Raw genomic sequence first — 26,655 nt, 5'->3', positions numbered from 1 at the left:
AGATTTAAAATCTACCTCCATAAACACTGTTTAAAATGACAACTCTTTACATTCCTTTCAAGTTTCCATTCACTTTTTAATGATGGTATTTTATCTCTGTTACTAAACGTGTGTAAAAATGCAATGTGTCTCACTGACGGCAGCATCAGTGCTGCCCTCTCTTAGATGCTTAGAGATAACCCAGCAGGGAGGTAATGATTTTAACAATATGGCGGCGCTCATGGATTGCAAAAATTAGTTATTCTAAGTGGTATATCTTTTTACTGAGGAAAGCTCTGTCTAAACGGTTTTCAGATATCATTATACACATCAAACAGACAAATTTGAGCCCTTGATAATTTTTTCATGTTCACTTCCTTTAACCTTATCCAGCATCCGAAACCTATGGCTCAGATTCAGCATTCAAGCCTGTCCGGCTCATCAGTATCATAAGATGCACCATCCATGCAAGTTTGGTGAAGTTAGGACCAGTAATAACTAGAACTGTCCTAATGGGACTAATACCCCCGCAAGGCTAATTTTGAATGGGACAAATAATTGAATTGAATAATAAAGGTTTGGAACACATACAAATAAAAAAATCTAAAATGGTAGAAAAAAAAATTAGTCAACAAAGAAAAATCAAAATCACAAGAATAGAATTCCTGGGTCCCCCGCTGGTCAAGCAGTATACTAGTATCGAGTCTATCGACCAAGGCTGATTTAGGAACTTGACCAAGGTATTAGTGGTATAAACATTTGGTATAAATTTAATGAAAATCCGTCAAAATTTGTAGGCATGAGAGCGCTTACAAGGTCAATTTTTGGATAAAACAAGTCATTATTGTGGTCAAAGTCCCATTACTCCAACAAAAAGTATCGACCAACGCTGATTTTCGAACTTGACCAAGGTATTAATGGTATAAACATTTGGTATAAATTTAATGAAAATCCGTCAAAATTTGTTGGCATGAGAGCGCTTACAAGGTCAATTTTTGGATAAAATGGAGTCATTATTGTGGTCAAAGTCCCATAACTCCAACAAAAAGTATCGACCAATGCTGATTTTCAAACTTGACCAAGGTAAAAGTGGTATAAACATTTGGTATAAATTTAAATAAAATCCGTCAAAATTATTAGGCATGAGAGCGCTTACAAAAAAGTGTGACGGACGGATGCACGGACACACGGATCCACAGATGGACGCCCGGCATATCTATGTCCCCGCTCCGCGTTGCGGCGGGGGACAAAAATTGTCAGAATTTCAGTGTAAATACATATGTATAACAGTATTGAGTAATACATTTACAAATTTATGTATCTGATGATATTTTTTTTTATTTAATTGTTTAAAAGAAAAACCAACAAAATGACAATAACCCCTCCCTTTGCAGTAAATGGAAATACCAGTACCCAAGCAAAGCTCTTCTGTTGATAAAACTTTAAATATCTTTCTAATAAGAGTCTTAACTGATGCAGTTAGTTGTTTCAAATTTTCCTCACTTTCTCCTATGGTGCAATGGAACTCCATATCAGGAAATTGATCCCATAGGACTATGATTTTCTTTGATGAGCTTGTTGAATTTAATAAACTCCCAAAACATTACCATAATTACCATACTATGTAAAATTATGTAAAAAAGAAAATTTAATATTACAAAAAAATTTAAAAATTGCCAAAACACTACAATCATATCAGTAGTTTTGAATTTCATTTAAATTAATGCCCAATAGGGTCACTTCATCAATTTACTTGACCAATAAATTTAAACAACTTCTAAAAATAGCTAAATTCTTTGACAATAATGATATTATTTATTTCCTTATAATGATAGAAACTTTTGGTTTACATTAAACAGTTTTAAAATAGCCCCAAAACCACCGCCCATTTTACATCTATCAATTTTCCCTAAACACATGCTCCATCTAAACCATGGCTCAGATAATGGCCCCCTTGGGACAAATGAATTCAGCAACACTTGTCTTTGATGTTCTTATTAGCTCCTAAGAATTTATCATTAACAAACAAAATTTTTGCAATGTCAGATGATAGAATACTTATAAAACATAAATTTAGTTAACACATTAAGACAAAAAATCTCCATCTGGATGTATTTATATAAATATATATTTTATAGTGTTTTAATACTGTTAATTAATTCATAAAATCTGTAAGGATTACCTCCCTTACTTTTCAACATCAGTGTACAATATATAGAATAGAGAAAATGAAAACTGTCATAAAATCATTACATCTTGCCTGATCTTAAAACAAATTGCAGGTGCACATCTTCAGATGGTGATCGACATATGTACAAATTTTCAGACTGTTCCATGCAGTAGTAATAAAAAATTCTATAGGGGGGACAAAGGAATTACAGTCAAGTCGTACCCATCCCGACTCGCACCCAAACCAACTCGTACTCAAATGGTAAGGTCGTACCCAAAACTATGTGGTTCACTCGTACCCATATATTTGAGTACGACTTCACTAGTCAACTCGTACCCACGGGGAAAAAATATATTTATACTAAGAAAATAAAATGAATGGCTTTTATTCGTATTTTGTTATGTTTTGTATATTATCGATAACATTAATATGCTAATTGTATAACAAATTTAAAAGAATTTGTTATAAAAATCTAGTATACTATAGTTCTGTACTTGAATGCGGACGGATCAAAGAATGATTATGAGCAGGTTAACTATCATCAATTAAAATTAAAATAAATTGCTTTATGTGATTCCGTTCATCCAATGAGTTTGTCAGCACAAAATAAACATGCTGCTCATAATTAAGAAGAAACACACATTTTCATCACTCTTGGAAGATCAACATAGTTTGAGAGAGGTGTGTTTCCTGTAAGAAAACCACTATATTACATATTGTTTTATAATTAAAACATTTTTTTGAGTAATCAAATGAATTAAGCAACAGGCAAAGTTAATTTAAAGTTAAATAAAACATAAATAAAAAAAATAACATATGAATGAAAACTACTGTATTTTATTTTCTTAGAATAAATATATTTTTCCCCGTGGGTACGAGTTGACTAGTGAAGTCGTACTCAAATATTTGGGTATGTGTGAACCACATAGTTTTGGGTACGACCTGACCATTTGAGTACGAGTTGATTTGGGTGCGAGCCGGGTTGGGTAAGACTTGACTTGATTCCGGACAAAGTTGCGTCTACAGACAGACGGATCGACAGACAGACAGACAGGGTGAAACCAATATAAACTTCGTTTGCGGGGGTATAACTAAGGAATCATCATCAGAGGGCACCTGTTTCAAAAACTTTAACCAGCTCTTTAATCTTCACCTCATCCAGCTCCAAAAACCTATGGCTCAGATTCAGCATTCAAGTCTGTATGGTGCATCACTATCATGAGACGCACCATCCATGCAAGTTTGATGAAGTAAGGACCAGTAGTAACTAAGATATAATCATCAGAGGGCACCTGCAACAAAAAGCTCAAAAAACCTTAACCTCATCCAGCATCCGAAGCCTATAGCTCAGATTCAGCATTTAAGCCTGTCTGGTGCATCAGTATCATAAGACACATCCATGCAAGTTTGGTGAAGTTTGGACCAGCAGTAAGTTAGATATTGCTATCAGAGGACACCTGCAACAAAAACTTTAACCTGCTCCAAAATCCTTAACCTCCTTCAGCATCTGAAATTTAGGACCCAGATTCAGCATCCAAGTCTTTCAAGTCCATAAGTAGGTCAAGATGCATCATCCATGCAAGTTTGGTGAAGATAGGACAAGTAATAACTTAGATACAGGACATGCAACAAAAACTTTAACCAGGTCCGGACGACGATGGTATAGCATAAGCTCCCCTTGACTTCGTCTTAGTAAGCTAACAATTAAAAATTGTTAACTCATGGTGGACGGCGCTCAACAATGGACAAAGACCAATTGCAAAAGGGCACCTGAGTGAATCAGGAGACCTGAAAATTGTAATTTATTACTTTTGCAACATATAGACTGAAAATTCATGCAGATACCTTGAATTGTAAGAAATCAATCCATAAGTTTGTGTAGATTTTCCGTTGTTCATCTTTACTTTTGACTTTTTCTGTATTTTCATTTTCTAGAAAATAATTTAATATGTTACCAACAAAGTATGAAGAGGATTCACTTATTTAAACTAAAGTACAGTTGCTTAGCAATACATGTATGTATACTACAGCTCACAAGTATTCTCCATTGCATAATGAAACGCAAATGGTGCATTTTGCTGCAAGTTCCACAGTTGAACTGTGCAACACGGAGTATGTGTTAACAAAACCCGGAACACTGTGTACCCAAAACATGATCAATGTTCTGACAAAAAATCCACAGAGGTGCACAGTGTACCAACTACAATACTCCATGATACCCTTAAACCTTGAAAATAAGCCGCAGCTTGTTTAAACTTTTGGTAAGAAAGTGGGGGCTCATTTTCAAAACTGTCTTCTTTTCAAATCATATGGCTTATTTTCAAAGCAAAAATACTGTTAAGGATGAGATCATAATCACAGCTTATTATCAAAATAATATCAACTATAATTGATCGATTGTGAACTATTTGACTGTTCTAAAAATGGTATATCATGATAAACACCTGTAACAATATCAAAGGCGTGAAGGGCCTAAGAGTCGACTTGCTCTCAACATGTTGTCAATATTTTTCATTACATTGTTAGTTATATATGTTGTATATTTTTTTTCTGTCTTTTATGAATAAATTAAAAATATGTAAGCAACAATTATAGAGCTCATAGTGGCAGAAATCTCCTTTATGAAACCACCTTTATCATATTATATGATAATCATAGTTAATGATCTTTACTACAATATTGTATATGGTAGGGTGGTTTAAAGCAATAATCATTTGATATCATATGATACAATATTGCATTATATAATGTGATATTTTTTTTTGTTATACTTTCATGTTAAATATTGAAATCTGATTGGTTAAGACGCAGTTCATAATCCGTTCTATTACCCTCAGCGTTAGCAACGCACTTAGCAACGGGTAACATTATAAATTGTTACATGCGCGAAAATTATGCGTGTACGGTTTGCTGTAGAATTCACTTTATTCCTATATAAAAGCAGTAACATTTTCTTAAAAATTAAGACATTCAGTATAACAAAATAAATAGTGCCTGTTTGGGAGGGTAACAGTTGAAATTGACACCCCGAGAAAACCATTGTCAACCGACGCTTCGCGGAGCTTGACAATGGTTTTCAAGGGGTGTCAATTTCAACTGTTACCCTCCCAAACAGGCACTATTTATATATTATTATATAATATTGTACCATATTATATGGTATGATATTGCAGGACCTACACCCAAAACTTTCACCAGGTCCAGAAGCTGATGATACAGCATAAGCTTCCCCCGACTTTATCTCGGTGAGCTAAAAATCGTTCAAATTTTCGCCAAGTCCAAGTACATTATATAATTCTAAGTTTGTGAAGTATTAAATATAAATTGAATCATGGTGCAGTGGATATTTACATATATCGCCCCAAAATTAAGAAGATGGGTAAATAAGGCTTGTAAAAAACTTATATGAGGAATGATTAGATTATGCAAAGTTAAAATATCATTAAATCTGATAATTTTTTCGAACAAGAGGCCCAATGGGCCACATCGCTCACCTGAGCAACACTGGCTTTATATGGGTGTTCAAAGGATATTGTGCCATGTGGCCCCTCTGTAGATTAACCAAAAATGAATATATGAATTTTACACTTATTTTTGCATATACTTAATCTTTGACATATTTACCTTTATGGAATACCATTTTTACCGAAAATAAGATCATATGGAATATATTGAATATAAGTAACTAAATTTTCAGTTGGTGTTCACTGTTAACTTCCAGCTCCCTTTATTTAAGCCCCCCCCCCCCATCACTTTATAAAACGATTAAAATACACGAGAGCATGAAGGTACATTTTCTCCTCCACTACTTACTAGTTATTGTATTTTATTTTAAAAATCCTATATGTTAGAATCCAAGAATATTGGGGTTCTATGCGGTCGCGTCATAAGTCGTCATTAGGGAAATGACCAATGCATCATATCAAGGCATTAGGGGGTAAGGGGTAAAATGCTTCAGGGGGAATAGAGTTAACCATATATATTCTTGATCCTTAAAGGGCATCAAAAGGTATGTAGGTAATGGGCCTCAGGGTTAATTTAATTTTTCTAAACCCTAATGCACATCTATGGAACAGTTCCTATCATATCCCAAAATATGATGTGTCTATCCATTAAATCATAAGAGGAGCTCCTGGATCTATGTTTTTTTTTAGTGATAAACATCAATTTTCTGCTACTATTTGACTCCCTGGATGAAATTTAACTTTTTAAAACCTTATTGCACATCTATAGGACAGCCCCAATTATATCCTAAGAGATGACATAGCTACTCCAAAAGTTGTAAGAGGAGTTCTGGGAACCATACTTTTTTTTTTGCCAAAAAACATCATTTTTTGTTGCCCACTGATCCCCTTAATAAAAAAAAAAATTCTGGAACATGATCACACTTCAATATGACACCCCTAATCATATTCTAGAAGATCATTGGGCTACTGCCAAAAAAAAATGACGTTTTTGAAACCAGTTTTTTTTGTTAAAAAACGTCATTTTTCAGCCATTAAATGACCCCCAGGACAAAATTGAAAATTCTGAAACCTTATTGCGCATATATAGGATACCCTAAAACATATTCCAAGAGATGATTTGTCTACTGTTGAAAATGTAGGAGGAATTCGAGGAAGAAGGTTTTTTGTGAAAAAACGTCATTTTTTACCAATTATTTGACCCCCAGGACAAACAGAGAATTTTTAAAACCTTTTTACAAAACAACATGACCCAAATCAAACTCCAAGAGTTGAGTTTGCTGGTTTATAAGATGTAAGAGCAGTTTGAGAAAGTAAAACGTGACAGATGGACGGACGGAACAGGGTAACAACAATATACCCGAACTTTCTTTAGAAAGTGCTGGTATAATAAACATATATCTTTAGAGCAAATTTTTAAAAGTACATTTGTATTGTCAAACATGTTGGTATTTTAAATACCTTATCAATTCTACCATAGGCATTTTACTTGCCTTATTCTCTCATCTCCTTTGAAAATGTAATGTAGTACTAACTTGAGTCACAACAAAAGTATAGCTGAGGGATGGACAGACAGATGGATTGAGTTTTTTGTATTTCTATGTGGGGCCCTAATTGTTGATACTTACAAGATGAAAACTTACCTGGATACTTGGTCAAAAAATGATTAAGTTCCTCCATTTCGTCTGAAGGAAAATCAATCTGTTCCAACAGAGCCTCGACATTGTTTAAGTAGGTATCACTCACAGTGTCTTGTGTCTTAGATATTATCTGCTTGTGAAGAATTCTCATAAGATGGTATCTTACATCATCATATGACAAGTACTCTTTGAATCGACCGATCAGAGCAGTTGAATCACAGGAGGCGGAGGTCAGTGTGAGCACAACTCTCTGAAAATACAATTTCAAATGGTTGGATTGTTTTTTCCCCTCTTCTACGTAAGCATTTGTTTTATATAATATACATGCATAAGCTAAACATAGATAATCACAAATTACAAAGCTCAGCGAGATGAGGCATCACTTTTATGAGACCACTTTTATCATGTTATAAGAAAATCATAGTTAATAATCTTGGATATTGAATACTGTAGTGGAGTTTGACAAAATAACGTTGATCATGTGTTACAATATTGCATGATACAGTGTTTATCAATACACTACTATATAAAATAAAATATTGCATCCTATAATACTATACAATATTCTATTATATATATATAATATGATATGACATTGTAATGTGTTATACATTATTGTCTGATATCACATAATTCAACATAAAAACATAGGGTGATTTCACATGCATCGGACACCCTTGGATTTTTCCCTTTGATCACGCATCACTTATCTTCCAAATATAAACAAAACTTGTTTTAAAAGCGACAGGTTTTTCCCTTGTTATTTTTGGAGAAAAAAATAGTGAAATTGTTAAAAATGTGAAAATACAGCAAATTAATGAAGTGTTGAACTATTTCACCATGGATCGGACAATATTTACCAAGCATCGGACAGCTATACAGTAGAGATTAAAAATAACAACACTTTCTGGTTTTAATGCAAAAAATAAAGAACTATATATGATAAGAGTTTAATTTGGCCCCCATATAATTCGCCATTTTTAAAGTGTTTCGGGTACAATAAAATGTTTACTAATTTTTTAGAAGAGTTGATATAAAATATATTTTTCATCTATTTATTTGATTTATTTGCACACACTGGCAGTATATGACGTCAGAAGTGACGCCATTTCTATAATTCAATCAAAATCAGCCAAAAATTGACATTTTTCTTATCCATTTACGAATGGGAAATATAGAGCGCATGCTTGAACAAGGAAAATTTTTTTCTCACTTATTAGTCTTGGCTAGTTACATCTCTGATTAAAATATTTTATTTGTTCAAGAATGCGCTCTATGTTTTCGGAAGGAAAAACTGCTTGAAAACAAGCTGTTTTACGCTAAAAATGCAAAAATGGCAGGAAAAGGTTGTCTTTACAATGTCATATTTCTAAATTGTGGGCACTTGAATCAAAATGAATATTATGTAAACACATCACATATATATATGTACTAAGAAAACAAAGAATGATAGTAAAATGATGATGTTCATTTTTGGGGGCCATTTTAGGCCCTTATCATATATAGTCCTTTTTTCAATTGCTTTTCAGATTTCTTTCAATGTAAATCCTCAAATCTACAGTCAGGAATTTCGACTAATGCTTCTGTTTAAAGGAATATTTATCATGAGGGAGTTCAGATCAGAATAGCTCACTTGAGTTTTCAGCTCAGGTGAGCTTAAAAACATTCAAAAACGAAAATTGATGGATCAACACGTGATCGAAGTTGACAATTAAAAATTTTATTTCAAGAATATGATGTCGGTTGTCAAGTCACAGAGCCTGAACCATGCTTAACCAACTTTCGCCCAAAAACGAGGTTTGTTGTATATATTTTTTAAAGTAGTCCATCAACAACTGAAGTTACTATCCATCTTATTAAAAAAAAATCAAAATATGTACTTTGAAGTCACGATTTTTGCATTTTTTTAAAGATTGGAAAAGCTTGAGCAACTTCTTACTGTACCAACACTGTACTGAAAAGATATATTCGAAAGACTTAAAAAATTATACCTTTCCCCATAAACTTCGATGTTAACTTCAAGATGTGATAAATTTGTTACTATTTAATTTTTGTTCTATTTCAATTAAAGGTTAATAAACGCTAAATCATACTAAGATTTTAGTGTTCAAACTAACAATATTTGATGTTAAATATGACAGTTTTGGATGTAATATCTTGAAGTGAAAGCCAAAGAAGAAATATTGAGCCCCAGCATTATATGCATTAAGTCGGCATAATTAACTGATTAGAGTTCTCACATGATAAAGACTGCAAATCTCTTACATTTGAAATATATCTACAGTTAAAAAAATAACATTTTTAATAAGGAATAATAATAGGAAAGAAGAAGTGGAATACACTTGTAGGGTGGCAGTTATTTCAAGAACACTATCTTAAGTTCTTAGTACAGAGGGTTCCGCTTAATCTGATAGTCAATTTGTCAGAGAAAAATTATCAGATTAACCGAATATTAGATTAACCAATTTAGCGTTTTTGTAATCTTTGTTTTGGTATAGAATAAAATATTACTTGTTTCAATACATTATTTATTAACAACAAGAGGCCAATTGGCCTCAACGGTCACCTGAGTAGCATATAACCCATACACAAACTTGTCGAGGAGTCTCACATATGCATTTAATTAATAGGGTTTCATTCGGGACTAGAAAAATTATAAATCTATAATGACGACCACCTCCCTGCCTGAAATTTTTGAAAAAGACCTATGAAACCTATAATTTTGGCAAAAAACTTAAAGATCTGGTCTAAAAAATCATGAATGCAGTTTTCCTTTCAGGTGTGTGGGAGTAAAGAAGATAATTTTTTAACATTATATGCATTAACACATATACATCCATTTTGGCCCTGTCCTAGAGTCAAAACCCATATTCCAGGAAAATTAAAATTTCAGTAGAGGACTTCCTGGTAAACATAATTATAAGTCAGTTTTTAATACAGATGTGTGAGATTGGAGAAGAAATTTTTTAAACATTACAGTACAGTTCACGAGTATCCCGACACCCACCGTGTAAAAAACACGGTGGAAAACGGTCTGTGTCGCACCATGTACACGGTGTGACACCGTGTATGTGTATTGGAAAACTAGTGGGTATTGTTTTTTTTTTTTTTTTTACAAAAAAACACATGTCTCCCCTTCTCTCTAAGGATTGTAATATGGGGCAAATTTAACAATTGAAAAAGAATGATGTCAGCTATATGTTACCCAGACCCAGACAAAATTTTATTATCTTTTTCTTAATTTGACCTTGACTAAAACATGGTCAAGGTCATATATAAATCAATAGTACACCTAAGTGAATTATTATTTTACTTTGTTTAAATTTGAAGTCCTTCTGTCAAAGTATATTCAGGAGTTGAACAATGAAGTTTTTTCTAATATGACCTTGAAATAAAATTCTAGGTCAAGGTCAAAATTTTTGGTAAGGTTCAACTAGGTTATACACCATCTATCTATGATACAAGTTAAAAGTATGTATGTTAAAGAAGTCTTGTGTTATGGTCCGGACAATATTTTTTATGAAAAGCTTGACCTTGAAGAACAAAATACGTCAAGATCAAAAATTTTGGTGGCGTGCACTCCTTCTCAATACCATCTACCTATGTTCCAAGTTTGAAGTCTTAATGTCAAAGGGTATTTAAGTTATGACCCAGACAAAATTTTATAATTTTTTCTTAATTTGACCTTGAGTAAAACAAGGTCAAGGTCAAATATTATTCAATAGTATACCTAAGTGTATTATTATTGTTCTTTGTTAGAAGTTTGAAGTCCTTCTGTCAAAGTATATTCAGGAGTTGAACAATGTTCCAAGTTTGAAGTCTTAATGTCAAAGGGTATTTAAGTTACGGCCTGGACAAATTTGGATGAAGAAGAATAAGAAGAAGAAGAAGAAGAAAAAGAAAGTCGACAAAAACAATATGTCTCCCCTTTGAAAGGGGAGACATTTTTCAAGAAAACGCACCGTGTCGCACCGTGTAACTCCGTGGCCACTGTGTTACTCTGTGGATATCGTTACCTGAGACGTTGATAGAAATAGCCAATGTTTAGAAATAAATAAAGTATGGCTAAACAAGGGTTGAAACATATATATCCTTTTCATATTTAACAAAATGAATGTCGACTTAAGTTGCACGGACCCAGAAAATTGTCGGGGCTGATAACGTGAAGTAATTTTTTGTGATCTCAAAAAACTCGACGAAAATTGGTACCGGTACTTTTTAATTCATTTGTTCTTAAATAAATTGAAATAAATTCACAAAATATATTTAATAATCAATTGATATATAATCAAAATTCAAATCAATTTAATTCATCGTGGTTTTTTTTTTCTAAACACGCTTGATGTTGTAACTGACGATCCGTTTAAAATATCGGGAGCTTAAACGTCTTATTTTTTGTTATATCTGAAAACACTTTCTGAATTATTAATTAATTTACAGCCTTACTTTAAACCAATTAAAAATGAGAAATGAAAACATTTCAGATCATGTTTTTTTTAAAACATGTAATGTGCTGTAGTAAATAACAACCCCATATTACCGGTGACACGAATAATTTGGACCAGCTATTTATGTAGCAATAAATAAACAAAAAATCTCTTTTATATTTTAGATTATAGATAAATACATGTACATACTCTTGTTAAATTATATTCAAGCATTGTACATGTACTAAAAATATACCCGCATTTCATAAAGTAACTTTCAACTTTATTTCCGTACAGCTGGTAATGGCGCCGTGATTTCACATGAAAAAATCACTCGTGCGATACACCTGTACGAAAGCTGATCAGATACACAACATTGTCTTTCATCTTGGGTTCTATACACAACAGGTGTTATTGTCTGTCTTGTTAGGTGTCATTGTAATTTACAACTAACTGTGTTTATTTGGACGTCTGAACAGGTGTACTCGAGATGCCGTTATTCACACCTTTCCACGGACACCTGTTTGGTAACTCATCACAACCCGTCGTGTGTATGGTCTGAATATATTTTACTTCTACTTTGTTAGTTCAATGATTTTTCCTTATCTCTAACAAACAAAAAAATTGTCTGTAGATGTGTACGCAAACTACTTCACGTAAGACTATCGGCGCGTGGATCCGGAGAACAATTCCGAATTCAGCAACTCTATAAATGCGGGAATTTCACAAAGTATTAACATGCGATAAGAAATTATTAACGGGTACGCATACATGTATGTACGAAAAAACCTGATTGATTAAAAAGATGAATGAGATAATACCGGTAACTTTTTGCAAGCATTAATAACATACACAACTTTATTTACTTTATAACCAATCTAATATGTGTGATGTGAAATAGCGTCAAAATTTTAACGAAAAATCTTATTTTACAGCGCAATATTCCAACCCTCATACATGCAGTATAAGAAAGAAAAAACTAAACATTTCAAACACTAAATACTTCATTGTTAAACATTTTTCTATTTTGCGGACTTAAAAAAACAATAGAATGACATTTTTTCCTTATCATAGAAGGCATGGAAGGAGCACGTGGTCTATCTCGCGGGCGGATTTGATTGACAGGGATAGCACGTGGACTCTGACTGCATAGATTCTATCGCAATTTTAGGGAAAAGGGTACTATAAATCTAACTTATTACACTGAATTACAAGTGAAATGTACTTAAAATTAAACTCATACCAGTACTCTCTCTCTCTCTCTCTCATGACGATCATTAAACAATCAAACAGTAATTATTACAATACTGAGTACTTTCTTGGAACACAAATAATTTCTAAACTCAAGTTGCTTATAAAGATGAAATAAAAAATTATCAAGTACCGATCCACAGATTCTAAGCGCTATGAATATGTACCGTGTGGTACTACATGGACAAGTACATCACACATATGTATAAAAGAAAGAAAATTTGAAAATATGAATATAAATCTGTATAATTATATTATTTAGAGAAAGTACAGTTGTTTTCAACAACCCGTTAGATTTGTTATCGTTGAATAGAGTATAAGTGAGAGAAGATCACAGTTATGATTCTATGCACTATTGAAACTGCCAATCTACAGCAACTACGATTACTACAGTACTACGTTTAAAAACGGACTGAAACAAAAACAAAAACTTATGGAACAGTGTATTTGAATTTTAAAAAGGAAAATAAAGTGTTAGTGTTTTATTTGATCAAACCGTTATGTGGGCGATATCGATTTTTTTGTTCTTAATATCAACAAAAATCAACCGTAACAATCGCATACCGTAATCCGGTGAATATAATACGCAGTAGTGTACAATACGCACCCCCCACTTTGGGCCTGAAAATGGTGAAAAAAAAGCTTGTTGGGATGTATAATACGCATCAAAAAAATTGACCAAATGGTAATCCTGAGTATCAACAAAGCAGTTGTACTTTGTATGCACGCTCAACTTCATCGCGGGAATACGGTACCGTAAATAAGAAAAACACAATATTTTCTTAGATACGGATTTATTGTAACTAATACATCGCAGTAATATCTTTAATTCATAATCAATGTTTTAAATAGACCTAGTATTAAATATTCTACCGTAAATAAAATCAACTACTTTTAACAAGCATTATATAATTGTTTAGTCATTACAATCCCAGGTGTGAAGTGAAAAACGGACGATGTACAGGTATGGAGATAACGGACCTAATTAAATTCTTAAATGACTCCGATCAAAGTGATCAATTATAGGCCTGGAACACAATAAAATATATGCACAAATAGTTGTGGTGTGTATAGTACACATAGCCTAAGGGGGTGTCTGAGATACCCAAGGTGTCAAGCATAAGCGGTGGGGGAGCACAACTGTTTCAATGGCTTCAATTAACGGAATAGGTGATAGAATTATTTATATTCATAATTATTTGCAATAAATTAATTAGCATTACATGAAAATGGTTAAAAATGAGCCAAATGATGTGTAAGCTGTTTTCAAAGATCGGTTACAAATAGCACGTGGCCATCCAAGTCCGCATTCTATTAATAACAGCTGTAATGGCGGCGTACACGGAGATAAAGAATAGGCAGTTCAAATTAATTTTTAAAGGCCATTTTGAAACAGTTTATTTATTAACAGACTTAAAGTGTACATTTTCTTAAATTACATGCTATAACAATGATTTCCTAAGGGTTAAATAATAATATATATGTGATAATGAAGGAATGTTACGATGTATAGCGGGGTATCGGTCCTGTCGGTGAACAGCATAGGTAATACGGCAGTATGATACCCCGTGCTTCAGCTAGGGAAAAATATGTCCAAATCCTATAGGGATGTATAATACGCACCCCTTTCGCACGGTAAAAAATGCTTGGAAAAAAGTGCGTAATATTTTCACCGGATTACGGTACGTCTGAAAATTGCGTGCCGAAAAATTTTATTTATTTATTTCTATTTCTTTGTCTTTTTCTTTAATTCTCTTACGTACATCAATAAATATTTTATTCTTTATAAGTTTTATTCCTAAATCCTCCTTTTTTCACAGGTAAATACCGCATGTTACACCGTGTTACTGTCCGTGTTGCATCGCGTTGCACCGTGTCGCACCGTGTTTTTTCTCGTTTCGTGGCCGTAACAGAGAACAATAGATCAAAGGTACCGACAATTCCACGCTCAGCGTGGACTTTCAAACACGGTGGTCGGTGTTTTTGTCAGGATACTCGTGAGCTGTACTGTATATATATGCATTAACACTATATTGCCCCCCCCCCCCCCCCACCTCATGTTCTGAACCCCTGTCCAAGGGGCCATGAATTTCACAATTTAGGTAGAGTAGTTAGTGGACATCTTAACCATTCATTCAGTTTTTTGCCCACATGTGTGGGAGTAGAGAAGAAGATTCTTTAAGATTTTAAACATTTTTACAATATGGCCATATTGGACCCACCCTATAGCCTTAACCCCTAATAATGTGGTCAAAAATTTCACAATTTTAGTATAGGGCCTCATGGACATCATAATCATGCATTTAGTTTTTAACAAATATATATGGGAGTAGAGAAGAAGATTTTCTAAAATTTAATACATTTTTTCTATTATGGCCATATTGGCCCCACCCTAGAGCCTGAACCCCTGACCCAGGGGCCATGAATTTCACAATTCTGGTAGAGGGACTCATGGACATCAAAATCATGCATTTAGTTTTAACAAATATATATGGGAGTAAAGAGGAAGATTTTTTTTAGATTTAATACCTTTTTACTATATGGCCATATTGGCCCCACCCTAGAGCCTGAACCCCTGACCCAGGGGTCATGAATTTCACAATTCTGGTAGAGGGAATGATGGACACCATAATCATGCATTCAGTTTTTAACAAATATATATGGGAGTAGAGAAGAAGATTTTCTAAGATTTAATACATTTTTACTATATGGCCATAGAGCCAGAACCCCTGACCCAGGGGCCATGAATTTCACAATTTTGGTAGAGGGCTTCATGGACATCATAACTATGCAACCATTTTTTCCTCACATGTGTGGAAGTAGAGAAGAAGATTTTTGAAAATTTTGCTTTTTTTTGCATATTTGTCTCCACATGTGGGGCCCCGGGGGTGGTAGAGCCATAAATTTCCCAATTTAGATTCCTCTTACCATAGAGATGCCTCACACCCAATATGGTAACAATCAGCCTTGTAGTTTTTAAGAAGAGGTTAAAAATGTAAATTGTTAAAGCACGATGACGGACGAAAACGGATAGCAATAGGTCACCTGAGTTTACTAAAAAGATATAATCTGTTTGTCAATAGTTTGAAATGAAATAATTTAATACCTTGCATTAGCAATGAAATAGCATTTTTAGTCTTCATTTTGTTTGTAAATGCTCAAAAGAAAATGTTTCCCTTCATCACTGTTCATTACGATGGTTTCAAAGTGGCCACCATTTTGACAGGAAGTAATAAGAGGAAATGGCTAATTGTCTGTCCCTCTTTTCACCTGCACAATTTATTTTATTTTTTTTCTGGTACAAAGAATGCTCTTAAATAATCAATTATGCATGATAACAAATTATTTGAATTTTATTCATTAAGTTTTCTACCCCATTGTAAAATTGAAAGTAATCAGAATTTCCTCGATGTCACATGTTCCCAAGCCAGTCACTTTTGATTCAGAAATAACATGTTTAAATAATTCTTAATGGTGCAAGCCCAGCATGTAAAATGTGTACACAGGTAAGGTCAGTCCTGTGTGCGGTCATCCGGAACAACTAATGGCCTGTAAAGAGTTACTGTGTACACAAGAGGGGTGTCAACAAATTAAACGAAGGAATTCACAGGTGTAAGGGGGAAGAAATCATAATTATATACACAGTCACAGTCCTATCAGATTAACCTTCAGATTATCAGGAAAAAATATAGAGGGATATACATGTATAAGAAATAATTTGGATTATTCGATTAACCTATCAGATTAAGAGAACCCTCTGTAGTAGGTACAGTGAATCTGACAACACAGCTCTGATATGATAAATTTTCAAATGTGTCATGAAAATGTATGAAACAATGTCACTATTTTGACTGTAGATAACTTGTGAGTCACATGTGTTGAGCAACTTTTTCCACAAAAGGAAATTTAAAGTTTTCCTTTGGTTTGTTACGTTTGTGGTGATGAAAATTCATTGGATGTACCACTTGATGTGCTTGCAAGTCACTCCACTTCTCGTCCAGTATACATGATGTACCCACAGAAAGGACATAAACCCAAATTACACAAAAGTATTTGCTTGGAAAATGCAAGAATTAACATGGACTGAATCCTACCATATGTATTATATAACAGTGTTGATGTATTGGTAACTGAATGGGTGACTTTCAATAAATACACATTTGTTTGAAATTTTTGTTTATTTTTTTCCTCCCTCCCTCGTAGGTTTTAAATTTTAATGTGACGTTTAACGTAGAATTAATTTTAAACAGCCTAATGATGAACCTGCTTTGTTTAGGAGACTTTACTATTGCCCCAAATACATACAATCATTTGTTTATCTCAAAAATTAAGAAGCAATTTCCAAAATCTTAATGTGCATCTAGAGAAAAATACCAATCAAGAAATGATTTATAATTTGCTACCGTACACATGTACATGGGGGGGGGGGGGGGGGGTGTGGAGGATAAACATTTAATTTTACTCATTTTTTGTTATTAATTTTAACTGGAATGTAAGTTATTGATCCACAGGTAGAAAATAAGACTTCTGATCATATCTCATTAGATCATTTGTCAATTATGCAAGTTTATAAAACTTTTTAGACCCCTATTATGACAATGACGACAAAAACAACGACAGGCAATGGAAATATTTTGATCAGAAAAGCTCAGTAGAGCCTTTAGCTCAAGTGAGCTAAAAATATTTAAATGTTGACACACGACGACAGACGAAAACTAATTGCAATTGGTCACCTGAGTGACTCTGGAGACCCCAAAAAGCTCACTTGAGGTTTTGGTTTAAGTGAGTCAAAAGAGTTCTTACAATATAAACAGATATGAAAAGGTTCATACCATACAATCAATATTATTATACAGCTTTGCAATGTCAAAACATCATGCACTGAACATGTACATTCCAAATTGTTAAAAAATCCCTGAATCCTTCAGCGACAAAAACTGGTACATTTAATGAAACTTAATGAAAGAAAAAGAAATCTGAATTATATATATATATATATATATATATATATATATATATATATATATATATATATATATATCATTTCACTCATTTCCTAAAACATGAAGGATTGTTGACCTACTCTAAACAAAGCTACTGGAAAATGGGTCTTGCTCTGACAATGTTTTGCAGCTGGGAGCTGGGCCTCCTCCAATACGAACCTCATCAGAGTACACAGTGAAAGCTCCTGTAAAGAAAAATAAGAGGTCCATGGGCCACATTGCTCACCTGAGAAACGATAGACATAATAAAATCAGCTTTACAGAGTCATATACAAAAACAACAGGCCCAATGGGCCACATCGCTCAACTGAGCAACACTGGCTTTATATGAGCGTTCAAAGGATATTGTGCCATGTGGCCCCTCGGAAGATTAACCAAAAATGAACATCCGAATTTTCACTTATTTTTGCATATACTTAATCTTTGATATATTTACCTTTATGGAATACCATTTTTACCGAAAATAAGATCATATGCAATATAAATACATTTGTAGCTAAATTTTCAGTTGGTGTTCATGGTTAACTTCCAGTTCCCTTTATTTAGCCCCCCTCCCCCCCATCACTTTATAAAAAGATTAAAATACATGAGAGCATAAAGGTACATTTTGTCCCTCCACTACTTACTAGTTATTGTATTTTATTTTTAAAAATCCTATATGTGAAAGAAGAAAAGTGTACCTCAATGCATCAGAATGAATGCGCTCAATTCCTCAAATTAAAAATATTGAAAAATTTAATTGGCCTTCTCCATTACAAACGATTGTTGTTTACCAGGCATGAATTCATTTTGTATGACATTTCAAATCCTTTCTCACTTGAATGATGAATAAACTTAACTGAAAAATGTTGTCACATATGTTAAAGAACTATAATTCAAATTAATGTATTGGCAGGCATGTTGCTCTATTGTACCAAGGCCCATCCATTATTTTCATCTTTATTAATAAACAACAAATGTCCACAAACAAAGATGATTTTCCGTTGCAATAATTTTTCAAGAACACCGATAATGCTTTTATCCTCATAATAATAATATGTCAGGACTATGGAAACTGTTTAAAACGCGTCGTTTTCATTAAATTGTGTTCGAAAAACTATCAAAAATTTGTGTAGATCTATGCAATTCATCGTTGAAGAAGGGACACCAGAAAGTAGCTATACCATATCTTCCTTTTAGAAAGACATTTCTATTGATCAACCAAAATTTCAGCGTCAATTGTAGAATTATAAGCAAGATACATAGCTTGGTTTGAGTCATGTTTTTGTTCAGATGAGTTTATTACATTCAACTTAAGATTTTTAAACTTGGTATTACCTATTCAGAAAAGCTGCATTTAAAATAAAAACAAACTAAAGCATGACATCAGCTTTGTGTTCAAACATATAGTAGCATTGTGCGCAAAGCTCTGTATCTTGCTTATAACTCAAAGCTTGACTTTCAGGTTAGTAAAATTATAGGAATTTGTAAACAATTAAAATTTATTTTTCATCATATATATACTTTAGTTAAATATTTCTAGCAGCAAGAATAATCTCCGTTTAGATTGAAATTGCTGAGCCTCTTAATAGAACATGTTGCATCAATCAACCATTACGTAGAGATTGTACCGAATTACCCGCACCAACATAATTTGACCCCCCCAGGGTGGCCCCACCCTACCCCCTGAAATCATGGTTTGAACAAACTAGAATGAGTCAACACTACCTGAGGATGCTTCCATACAAGTTACAGCTTTTCTGGCCAATTGGTTTTTGGGAAGAATTTTTCACTATGTATTCCTATGTAAAATTCGACCCACCAACTGTGGCCGCACTCTACCCCCGGGATCATGGTTTGAACAAATTTGAATCTACACTACCTGAGGATGCTTCCAAACAAGTTACAGCTTTTTTGGCCTACTGGTTTTTGTTGAGAAGATTTTTCTCTATGTATTCTCATGTAAAAATTTCGACCCCACTATTGTGGCCCCACCTTACCCGGATATCATGATTTGAAAATAAGAGGCCCAGGGGCCACATCGCTCACCTGATCAACAATTGCCTTAATTCTGATCAAATTAGCATTACAGCATCAAAATATCTTGACAACTGAGTACAGTAGATCTTGCTAAATTTTTTTTGAAAATCTGCCAATTTTTATCCACCTCTTATTATTTGGTAAATACCAAGCCCCTTTTGTTGTTGTACCTGTAAGAAGATTTTTCTCTATTTCTATATACCCCCCCCCCCCCCCCATTTCGTGGCCCCACTTTTCTCTAGGGAATCATGGTTTCATCAAACTTAAATCTGCATAACCTGTGCTTTTACACTAAGTACTGAGTTTTGGACCGAAAACTTTCCCAGAATATTTTTAAAGATTTTCTCTATATATTCCTATGTAAAAATTCAAACCGCCATCACGGTCCCGCCCTACCACTAGGGACTGTGATTTTGCAAACTTGAATTTACACTACCCGAGGATGCCTCTACACAAGTTTAAGCTTTTCTTGTCAAATAGTCTTTAAAAAGAAGATTTTTAAAGATTTTCTCTTAAACAAACTTGAATCTATATGATCTGGGGATCCTCCACTCAAATTTGGGCTTTCCTGGCCTAATAGTTTTGAGAAGAAGACTTTTAAAGATTATCTCTATATATAAACATTTATCCCCCATTGTGGCCTCGCCCTACCCCCAGGGACCATGATTTGAACACACTTGAATCTACATTATTTGAGGGTGGTTACACGCCAATTTGAGCTTTTTTGGTCAAATAGTTTTTAAAAGAAATTTTTAAAAAGATTTTCTCTATATATTCCTATATAAAAATTTATCCCCCAATTGTGGCCCCACCCTACCCCCGGGGACCATGATTTGAACAAACTTGAATCTACACTATCTGAGGATGCTTCCACTCAAATTTGAGCTTTTCTGGCCTAATAGTTTTTGAGAAGAAGATTTTTAAAGATTTTCTCTATATATTCCTATGTAAAAATTGATCCCCCAATTGGGGCCCCACCCTACCCCCGGGAACTATGATTTGCACAAACTCTAATCTACACTACCTGAGGATGCTTCCATTTTAATTTGAGCTTTTTTGCCAAATAGTTTTTGAGAAGAAGATTTTTAAAGATTTTCTCAATATATTCCTATGTAAAACTTGATCCCCCTCTTGTGGCCCCTCCCAACCCCGGGGACCATGATTTGAACAAACTTGAATTTACACTGTCTGAGGATGCTTCCATTTTAATTTGAGCTTTCCTGGCCTAATAGTTTTTGAGAAGAAGATTTTTGAAAAATACCAACAAATTTTCAATAATTCTCTATTACAGGCCTCTCGATCCTCTATAATTGGGGCCGATATTCGGCCCCATTCCCAACGTGAAAAGGGCATTTTTTTCCCCAAAATTGAGTGTGTTTTTCCCAATTTGAGATTGCCTAATATTATTAATCATTTAACTTGAAATAAATCATACTTATTCTAAAAATATATCATGTATATTCAGCAGTCACAAAAGCACTGTGAAGATGTGCAACACTACCACGTTGTAAACTGTTTCTTGTGATCGGTAGGTAACCTATAGCCAGAATTTCCTCAGACAGAAACGGTGTAATTTTTATAAACGTTTATTACTTTTAATTCTGATATTACACTTAGCTGATAAGCTGTTAGTAGTTTATAATTCTGCAACAAATGTTGAAATTATTATAAAAATGTTTGTGTGAACAGATCCTCTACAAAACGTTAGTAAGTGGGTCAAAGGGTTGGACTAATACCCCAAACACACAGAAGTACAGAGACTATTTTATAAATATTGTCATTAGGCTAACACAATCAAGAAACATTTATCTATTAAAGGTATAAATACAAATATAGATTAAATTTTACATTAATACAAATAAGATATACTTTTTAATGAGATATTATTAAAATTAAAAAAAAACTGTATAATTTTTTTCTTTGCCTTTTGACATATAGCTAGTAATTACACAAAAACCTTTTTGGAAATTTTACATCTTCAGTAACAAGTTGCTAGTAATTACACAAAAACCTTTTTGGAAATTTTACATCTTCAGTAACAAACTTGTATCACACACTGTGAATTAACTTTTTTTTCCTTCTCATTATAATACACACATGTTCCCAGTTTTAAAAATAATTAAAAAAAAATAAATCTTTAAAAAATCCTATAAATATACCCTAGTTTTTGTTCTGGGGACTGTACACTAAGCAAGGAATAAAATTCCCAATTTCTATCAAAACGTCGCATTTTTCCCAATTCATTGGCCCCGGACCCAGTACCAAAAATGGGTGTGAGAGGCCTGTATTATCTCCCCTTTAAAGAGGATGTGGCCCTTCATTTGAACAAACATGAGTCCCCTTCACCTAGTGGTGCGGTTGAAATCTGCCCAGTGGTTCTTGAGAAGAAGATGAAAATGTGAAAAGTTTACAACAACGACAACGACAGACAACGGACAAATTGTGATCAGAAAAGCTCACTTGAGCCTTTGGTTCAGGTGGGCTAAAAATTGTATCTATACTACCTGAAGATGCTTCCACACAAGTTACAGCTTTTCTGCCTTACTGGTTTTTTAGAAGAAGATTTTTAATGATTTTTCTCTATACATTTGTATCTAAAAATTTGATCCCCCATTGGGGCCCAACTGTATACCCCGGGGATCATGGTTTGGACAAGCTTGAATCTACACTACTTGAGGATGCTTCCACACAAGTTACAGCTTTTCTGGCCAATTGATTTTTGAGAAGAATAGTTTTAAAAATATTTCTCTGTATATTTCACCGCAGGTGAGCTAACAATTATTTATGTCTCTGCTACATGTACACACACTTAGTATTTCCATCAGCAAAATTAATCTCCGTTTAGACTGATAGACTAGAGAAAATACTGACAACTAGCCTAAAACATATTGCAGTAATCAACTAGTACGCAAAGACCATACTGTATTACCATTGCATTAGAATTTGTATTTTAGTTGTTAAAGTACTGTACCTGTTAATGTATCTTATTTTCCACAAGTAACAGTCAACTGTCTTATTTACCGATGTCTATATTTGATTGATACGTAAAAGTTACGAAATACAGGCGATAGTTCCCCTAAGTTACAAACCGTAATTCATGAAAATGAAAACAAGCTAAAACCACCGTCAAAGGTGAAAATGTCAACGCATTGGAATATTTAATCTCAATTTACTTCACAAAATCGGCATTAATGTATCTTGCATATTTGAAATATTCCTTTCGCACGCAAACTGTTCCACAACAAACAAATTCATCTTTGTCAGAGTGACCCATTTCTCATATGTTCAAAATGGCCGCTTCAAAGAGGTTTTTGAGATATGGAATACCGAACCCGAAGTTATAAACTGATCGAAGCCCACCCCTTTCAATTATTTTTTTTCGTAATAACTCAAATTCGGAAAAAGATTGGCCCTTAATTTTTGCAATATATATTTTCCCTTTGATAAGGATTATTTATCTTAAATTGCGTTGAATTTGACTCAGTAGTTCTTTAGAAGAAGATTTTTAAAAATGCACCCCCTTTTTCTACAGTTTTGAGGTTTTCTCCGCTTTGGAAAAAGATCGGTTTTTTATTTCTGCAATTTATATTTGCCTTACGATAAGGATGCTTTGTGCCAAATTTGGTTGAAATTGGCCAAGCGGTTTTAGAGAAGAAGTTCAAAATGTAAAGTTTACAGATTGACAGACAGACTGACAAAATGCGATCAGAATAGCTCACTTGAGCTTTCAGCTCAGGTGAGCTAAAAAAATGGACAATGTAGCCTGACATATCCTGAATTTGAAAAAATCAATTTTTTTCTCTGGATATTCTGTTTATCATTGATCCCTTTTTGTCACAGTATAGTCATTTCACATATTGAGCATTACAGTTCTTAAGAAGATCTAAATCAAATGGAATATTAACCAACATCAAACTTGTGAAGCCCAAGAATTGTCTAGGGGCCAAAGTCTAAACAATTTTAAAGAATCAAACAATATGTCAAAATGCTTACATATAAGTAAAACCATATATTATAACATTTGAGTTTTTTATGAATTTAAAATGTTTTCTATTGTAAAATTGAACCCCCCCCCCCCCCCCATGTGGCTCCACCCTACTCCTGAAAAATATGTTTTTGACAAATTTGAATGTACACTATCAAAGGTGGCTTTCACTAATGTTGAACCTTTTCTAAGAAAATGATTTTTTTAGAAAAAGATTTTTCTCAATATATTCAGTTGTAAAGATTTAACCCCTCCCCATTGTGCCCCTACCCTACCCCAGGGATCATAATTTGACCAAACTTGAATCTACCCTACCTGTCACACAAGTAACAGTTGTGTTCTGGAGTAAGAGATTTAGAATAAAAAATTTCAAATGTTTTTTTAAGAAGATTTATGAAAAATATCACCAAATTTTCAATAAATCCTTATTATTTCCCCTTAAAATAAAGCGTGGCCCTTTATTTTAACAAACTTGAATCCCCTTTACCCAATCATGCTCTGTGCCAAGTTTTGTTAAAATTGGCCCAGTGGTTTAGGAGAAGAAGTTGAAAATGTAAAAAAGTTTACAGGTAGACAGACAGACGGACGGACAGACAGACAGACGCTGGACAAAAAGTGATCAGAAAAGCTCATTTGAGCTTTCAGCTCAGGTGAGCTAAAAACCAGGAAACTCATGGGCCAAATTACTCATCTCAGCTACATTATCTCTATAATAAGGCCAAAATGCAGAAATGGTCTGTTTATTTCACACTTTAAACAAGAGGCCCAGGGGCCACATCACGCACTTGAGCAACAACTCTGATCAAAAACAGTCTACAGATTATCAATAACATAAGCATATTTTATCAAGCATGACTATATTCTAGATATTTCTAGATGCAATGCATTTTAAAAGTGTTGTGTTCAGTTAAGACATCTATCCTATCTAAGCTTTCGATTTTGGACACCATTTTTTTAATTGATACACTAATTAAAACTTGGTATAAGCTTTAAAACTATTTAAAATACTACTGAAAATAAAATGATAGTGATTTTGATCCCCTGTTGACTGATAAAGATGGTATGATAGCACCTTTTAAAAGTGGTGTGTTAGCTTGTGTTGTTTTAGGTGACATGCCGCCTACAGTCACCAATCAGCCAATATAGCTATTATCACCTCAGGTGTAATTAATTATGAATAATTATAAAACAATCTCTTTTTTTTGTAACAGAACAGCATTTATTTTAAACAGAAATTGCCGTTCTGTAATCCTACTAGATTGCTTTTAGATGCCATGTTTTTTAATAGTTTTCTGTAAACAGAGTTATCTTTCTTGAAGTTTGTAAATTTCGATTTTGGACGCTATTATATTTTTTAAACACTCATTGCTCAAAAACTATTTTAAATGCAACTGGAAATAAAATGACAGTGATTTTATCCCCTACTGCCTTATTAGAGTTAGTTATTAGCCTCTTCAACTCAGTATTGGCTTGTGTTGTCTTAAGAACAGTTATACCTACAGCTATTATCACCTTAGGCATAAATAATGCCTGCTTAAATACTGTAAAACGAGAAAATTTGGCGCATACGTATTTTAGCGCAAACGCTAGTGCCAGTACATTAGCGCAATTATATTTTAGCGCATGCATGCATTTCTTTAAAAAAGAATACAAAAAATGTTGTTGTTTGATGAACGATCACGCCCAAAATTTAGTTCTGTGTTCACTCAAGCACGTGAACAGAACGACTTTGATTTCTATCTCGGTAAACTGTCGTTGAGAACAATACACTTACTTTTGTGTAAATCGTCAGTAGATAGATATGAAAACTTCATTTATTGGCGATGATGTGTAATTTTTGTTGTTAAACAAATTTGAGTTATCGGAATTTGAATTTAATGTGTCGACTTGGATAATACTAGAAGAGTCCCGAAACTAAAAGTGAAATCGAATGCTACATTTACCATTAATTTCGATCACCATGAGAGAATCTTTTTCACAATAATTTTACATTTAAAAAAACACAAAAATAGGTATGGTCTTGTTATCTTTATATCCACAAATCAGAGATCAAAGAAATCATGTTCAATCATGTATTGTCATGTATTGTCAGCGTTAACGATTGCCACGCTTAATCACATTTTCACCTCGAGGCGCTAAATGGAAGTGGCATGGGGAGAAGCCAAATTTTCAAGGTGGTATGAGAGATATTAAAAAGCAATTAAAACTGAATTAATTAATCCATGTTTAGGCACTTATACCCAGGGTTGTCTCTAACACCCGGGAGGCGGGGAATTCCCCCACCTATAATGCCTTAATTACCCAGCTATCTTTGCATTTCAAACACAATGTAGCTATAAGATAGACCCCCAGACCTCCTTCTACTTTTTCATTTCCTCCTTCTACTTCAATTTTTAGAGACAACCCTGTATACCCCATAACCCATACCGTTTACCTGTGTAATTGTTTAAACAAATAGAACCGACAGCATCTGATATTTAAATGAACAACTCTATATAGCCTTAAAAATGGACTGACGTTATTGTTTTGCAATTTGAAGAAATTCAATACATATGGAAAATCGTTGGCGCACTATTAATTTTAGCGCTCAGAGGCAGTTGCGCCAATGGCGCTAAAAATTGTAGTGCGCCATATTTTCTCGTTTTACAGTGACAAGAATAGAATTCCTGGGTCCTCCGCCAGTCAAGCAGCATACTAGTATACTGTATATGAAATTG

General features: G+C 33.7%; 1 protein-coding gene across 2 annotated transcripts in view; it reads right to left on the bottom strand.

Moving 5' to 3' along the window:
• Positions 1-26,655, bottom strand: part of LOC128187906 (nucleolar complex protein 4 homolog A-like) — a 108,482-nt gene that overhangs the window by 70,143 nt on the left and 11,684 nt on the right. Inside the window, exons 4-6 of one of the 2 annotated variants that reach the window (XM_052858591.1) lie at positions 18,015-18,119; positions 7,257-7,503; positions 3,995-4,080 (exon numbers count right to left, since the gene is read on the bottom strand). In XM_052858591.1, coding sequence (XP_052714551.1) covers positions 3,995-4,080; positions 7,257-7,503; positions 18,015-18,119 — 438 coding nt within the window. The remainder of the gene's footprint in view (positions 1-3,994; positions 4,081-7,256; positions 7,504-18,014; positions 18,120-26,655) is intronic. The other variant, XM_052858592.1, reaches the window with a different exon arrangement.

The sequence above is a fragment of the Crassostrea angulata genome, chromosome 6 (assembly GCF_025612915.1).
Source record: "Crassostrea angulata isolate pt1a10 chromosome 6, ASM2561291v2, whole genome shotgun sequence".
NCBI lineage: Eukaryota > Metazoa > Mollusca > Bivalvia > Ostreida > Ostreidae > Magallana > Magallana angulata.
The sequence above is the reverse complement of the archived record's forward strand: the minus strand, read 5'-3'. Positions and strand labels throughout refer to the sequence as shown.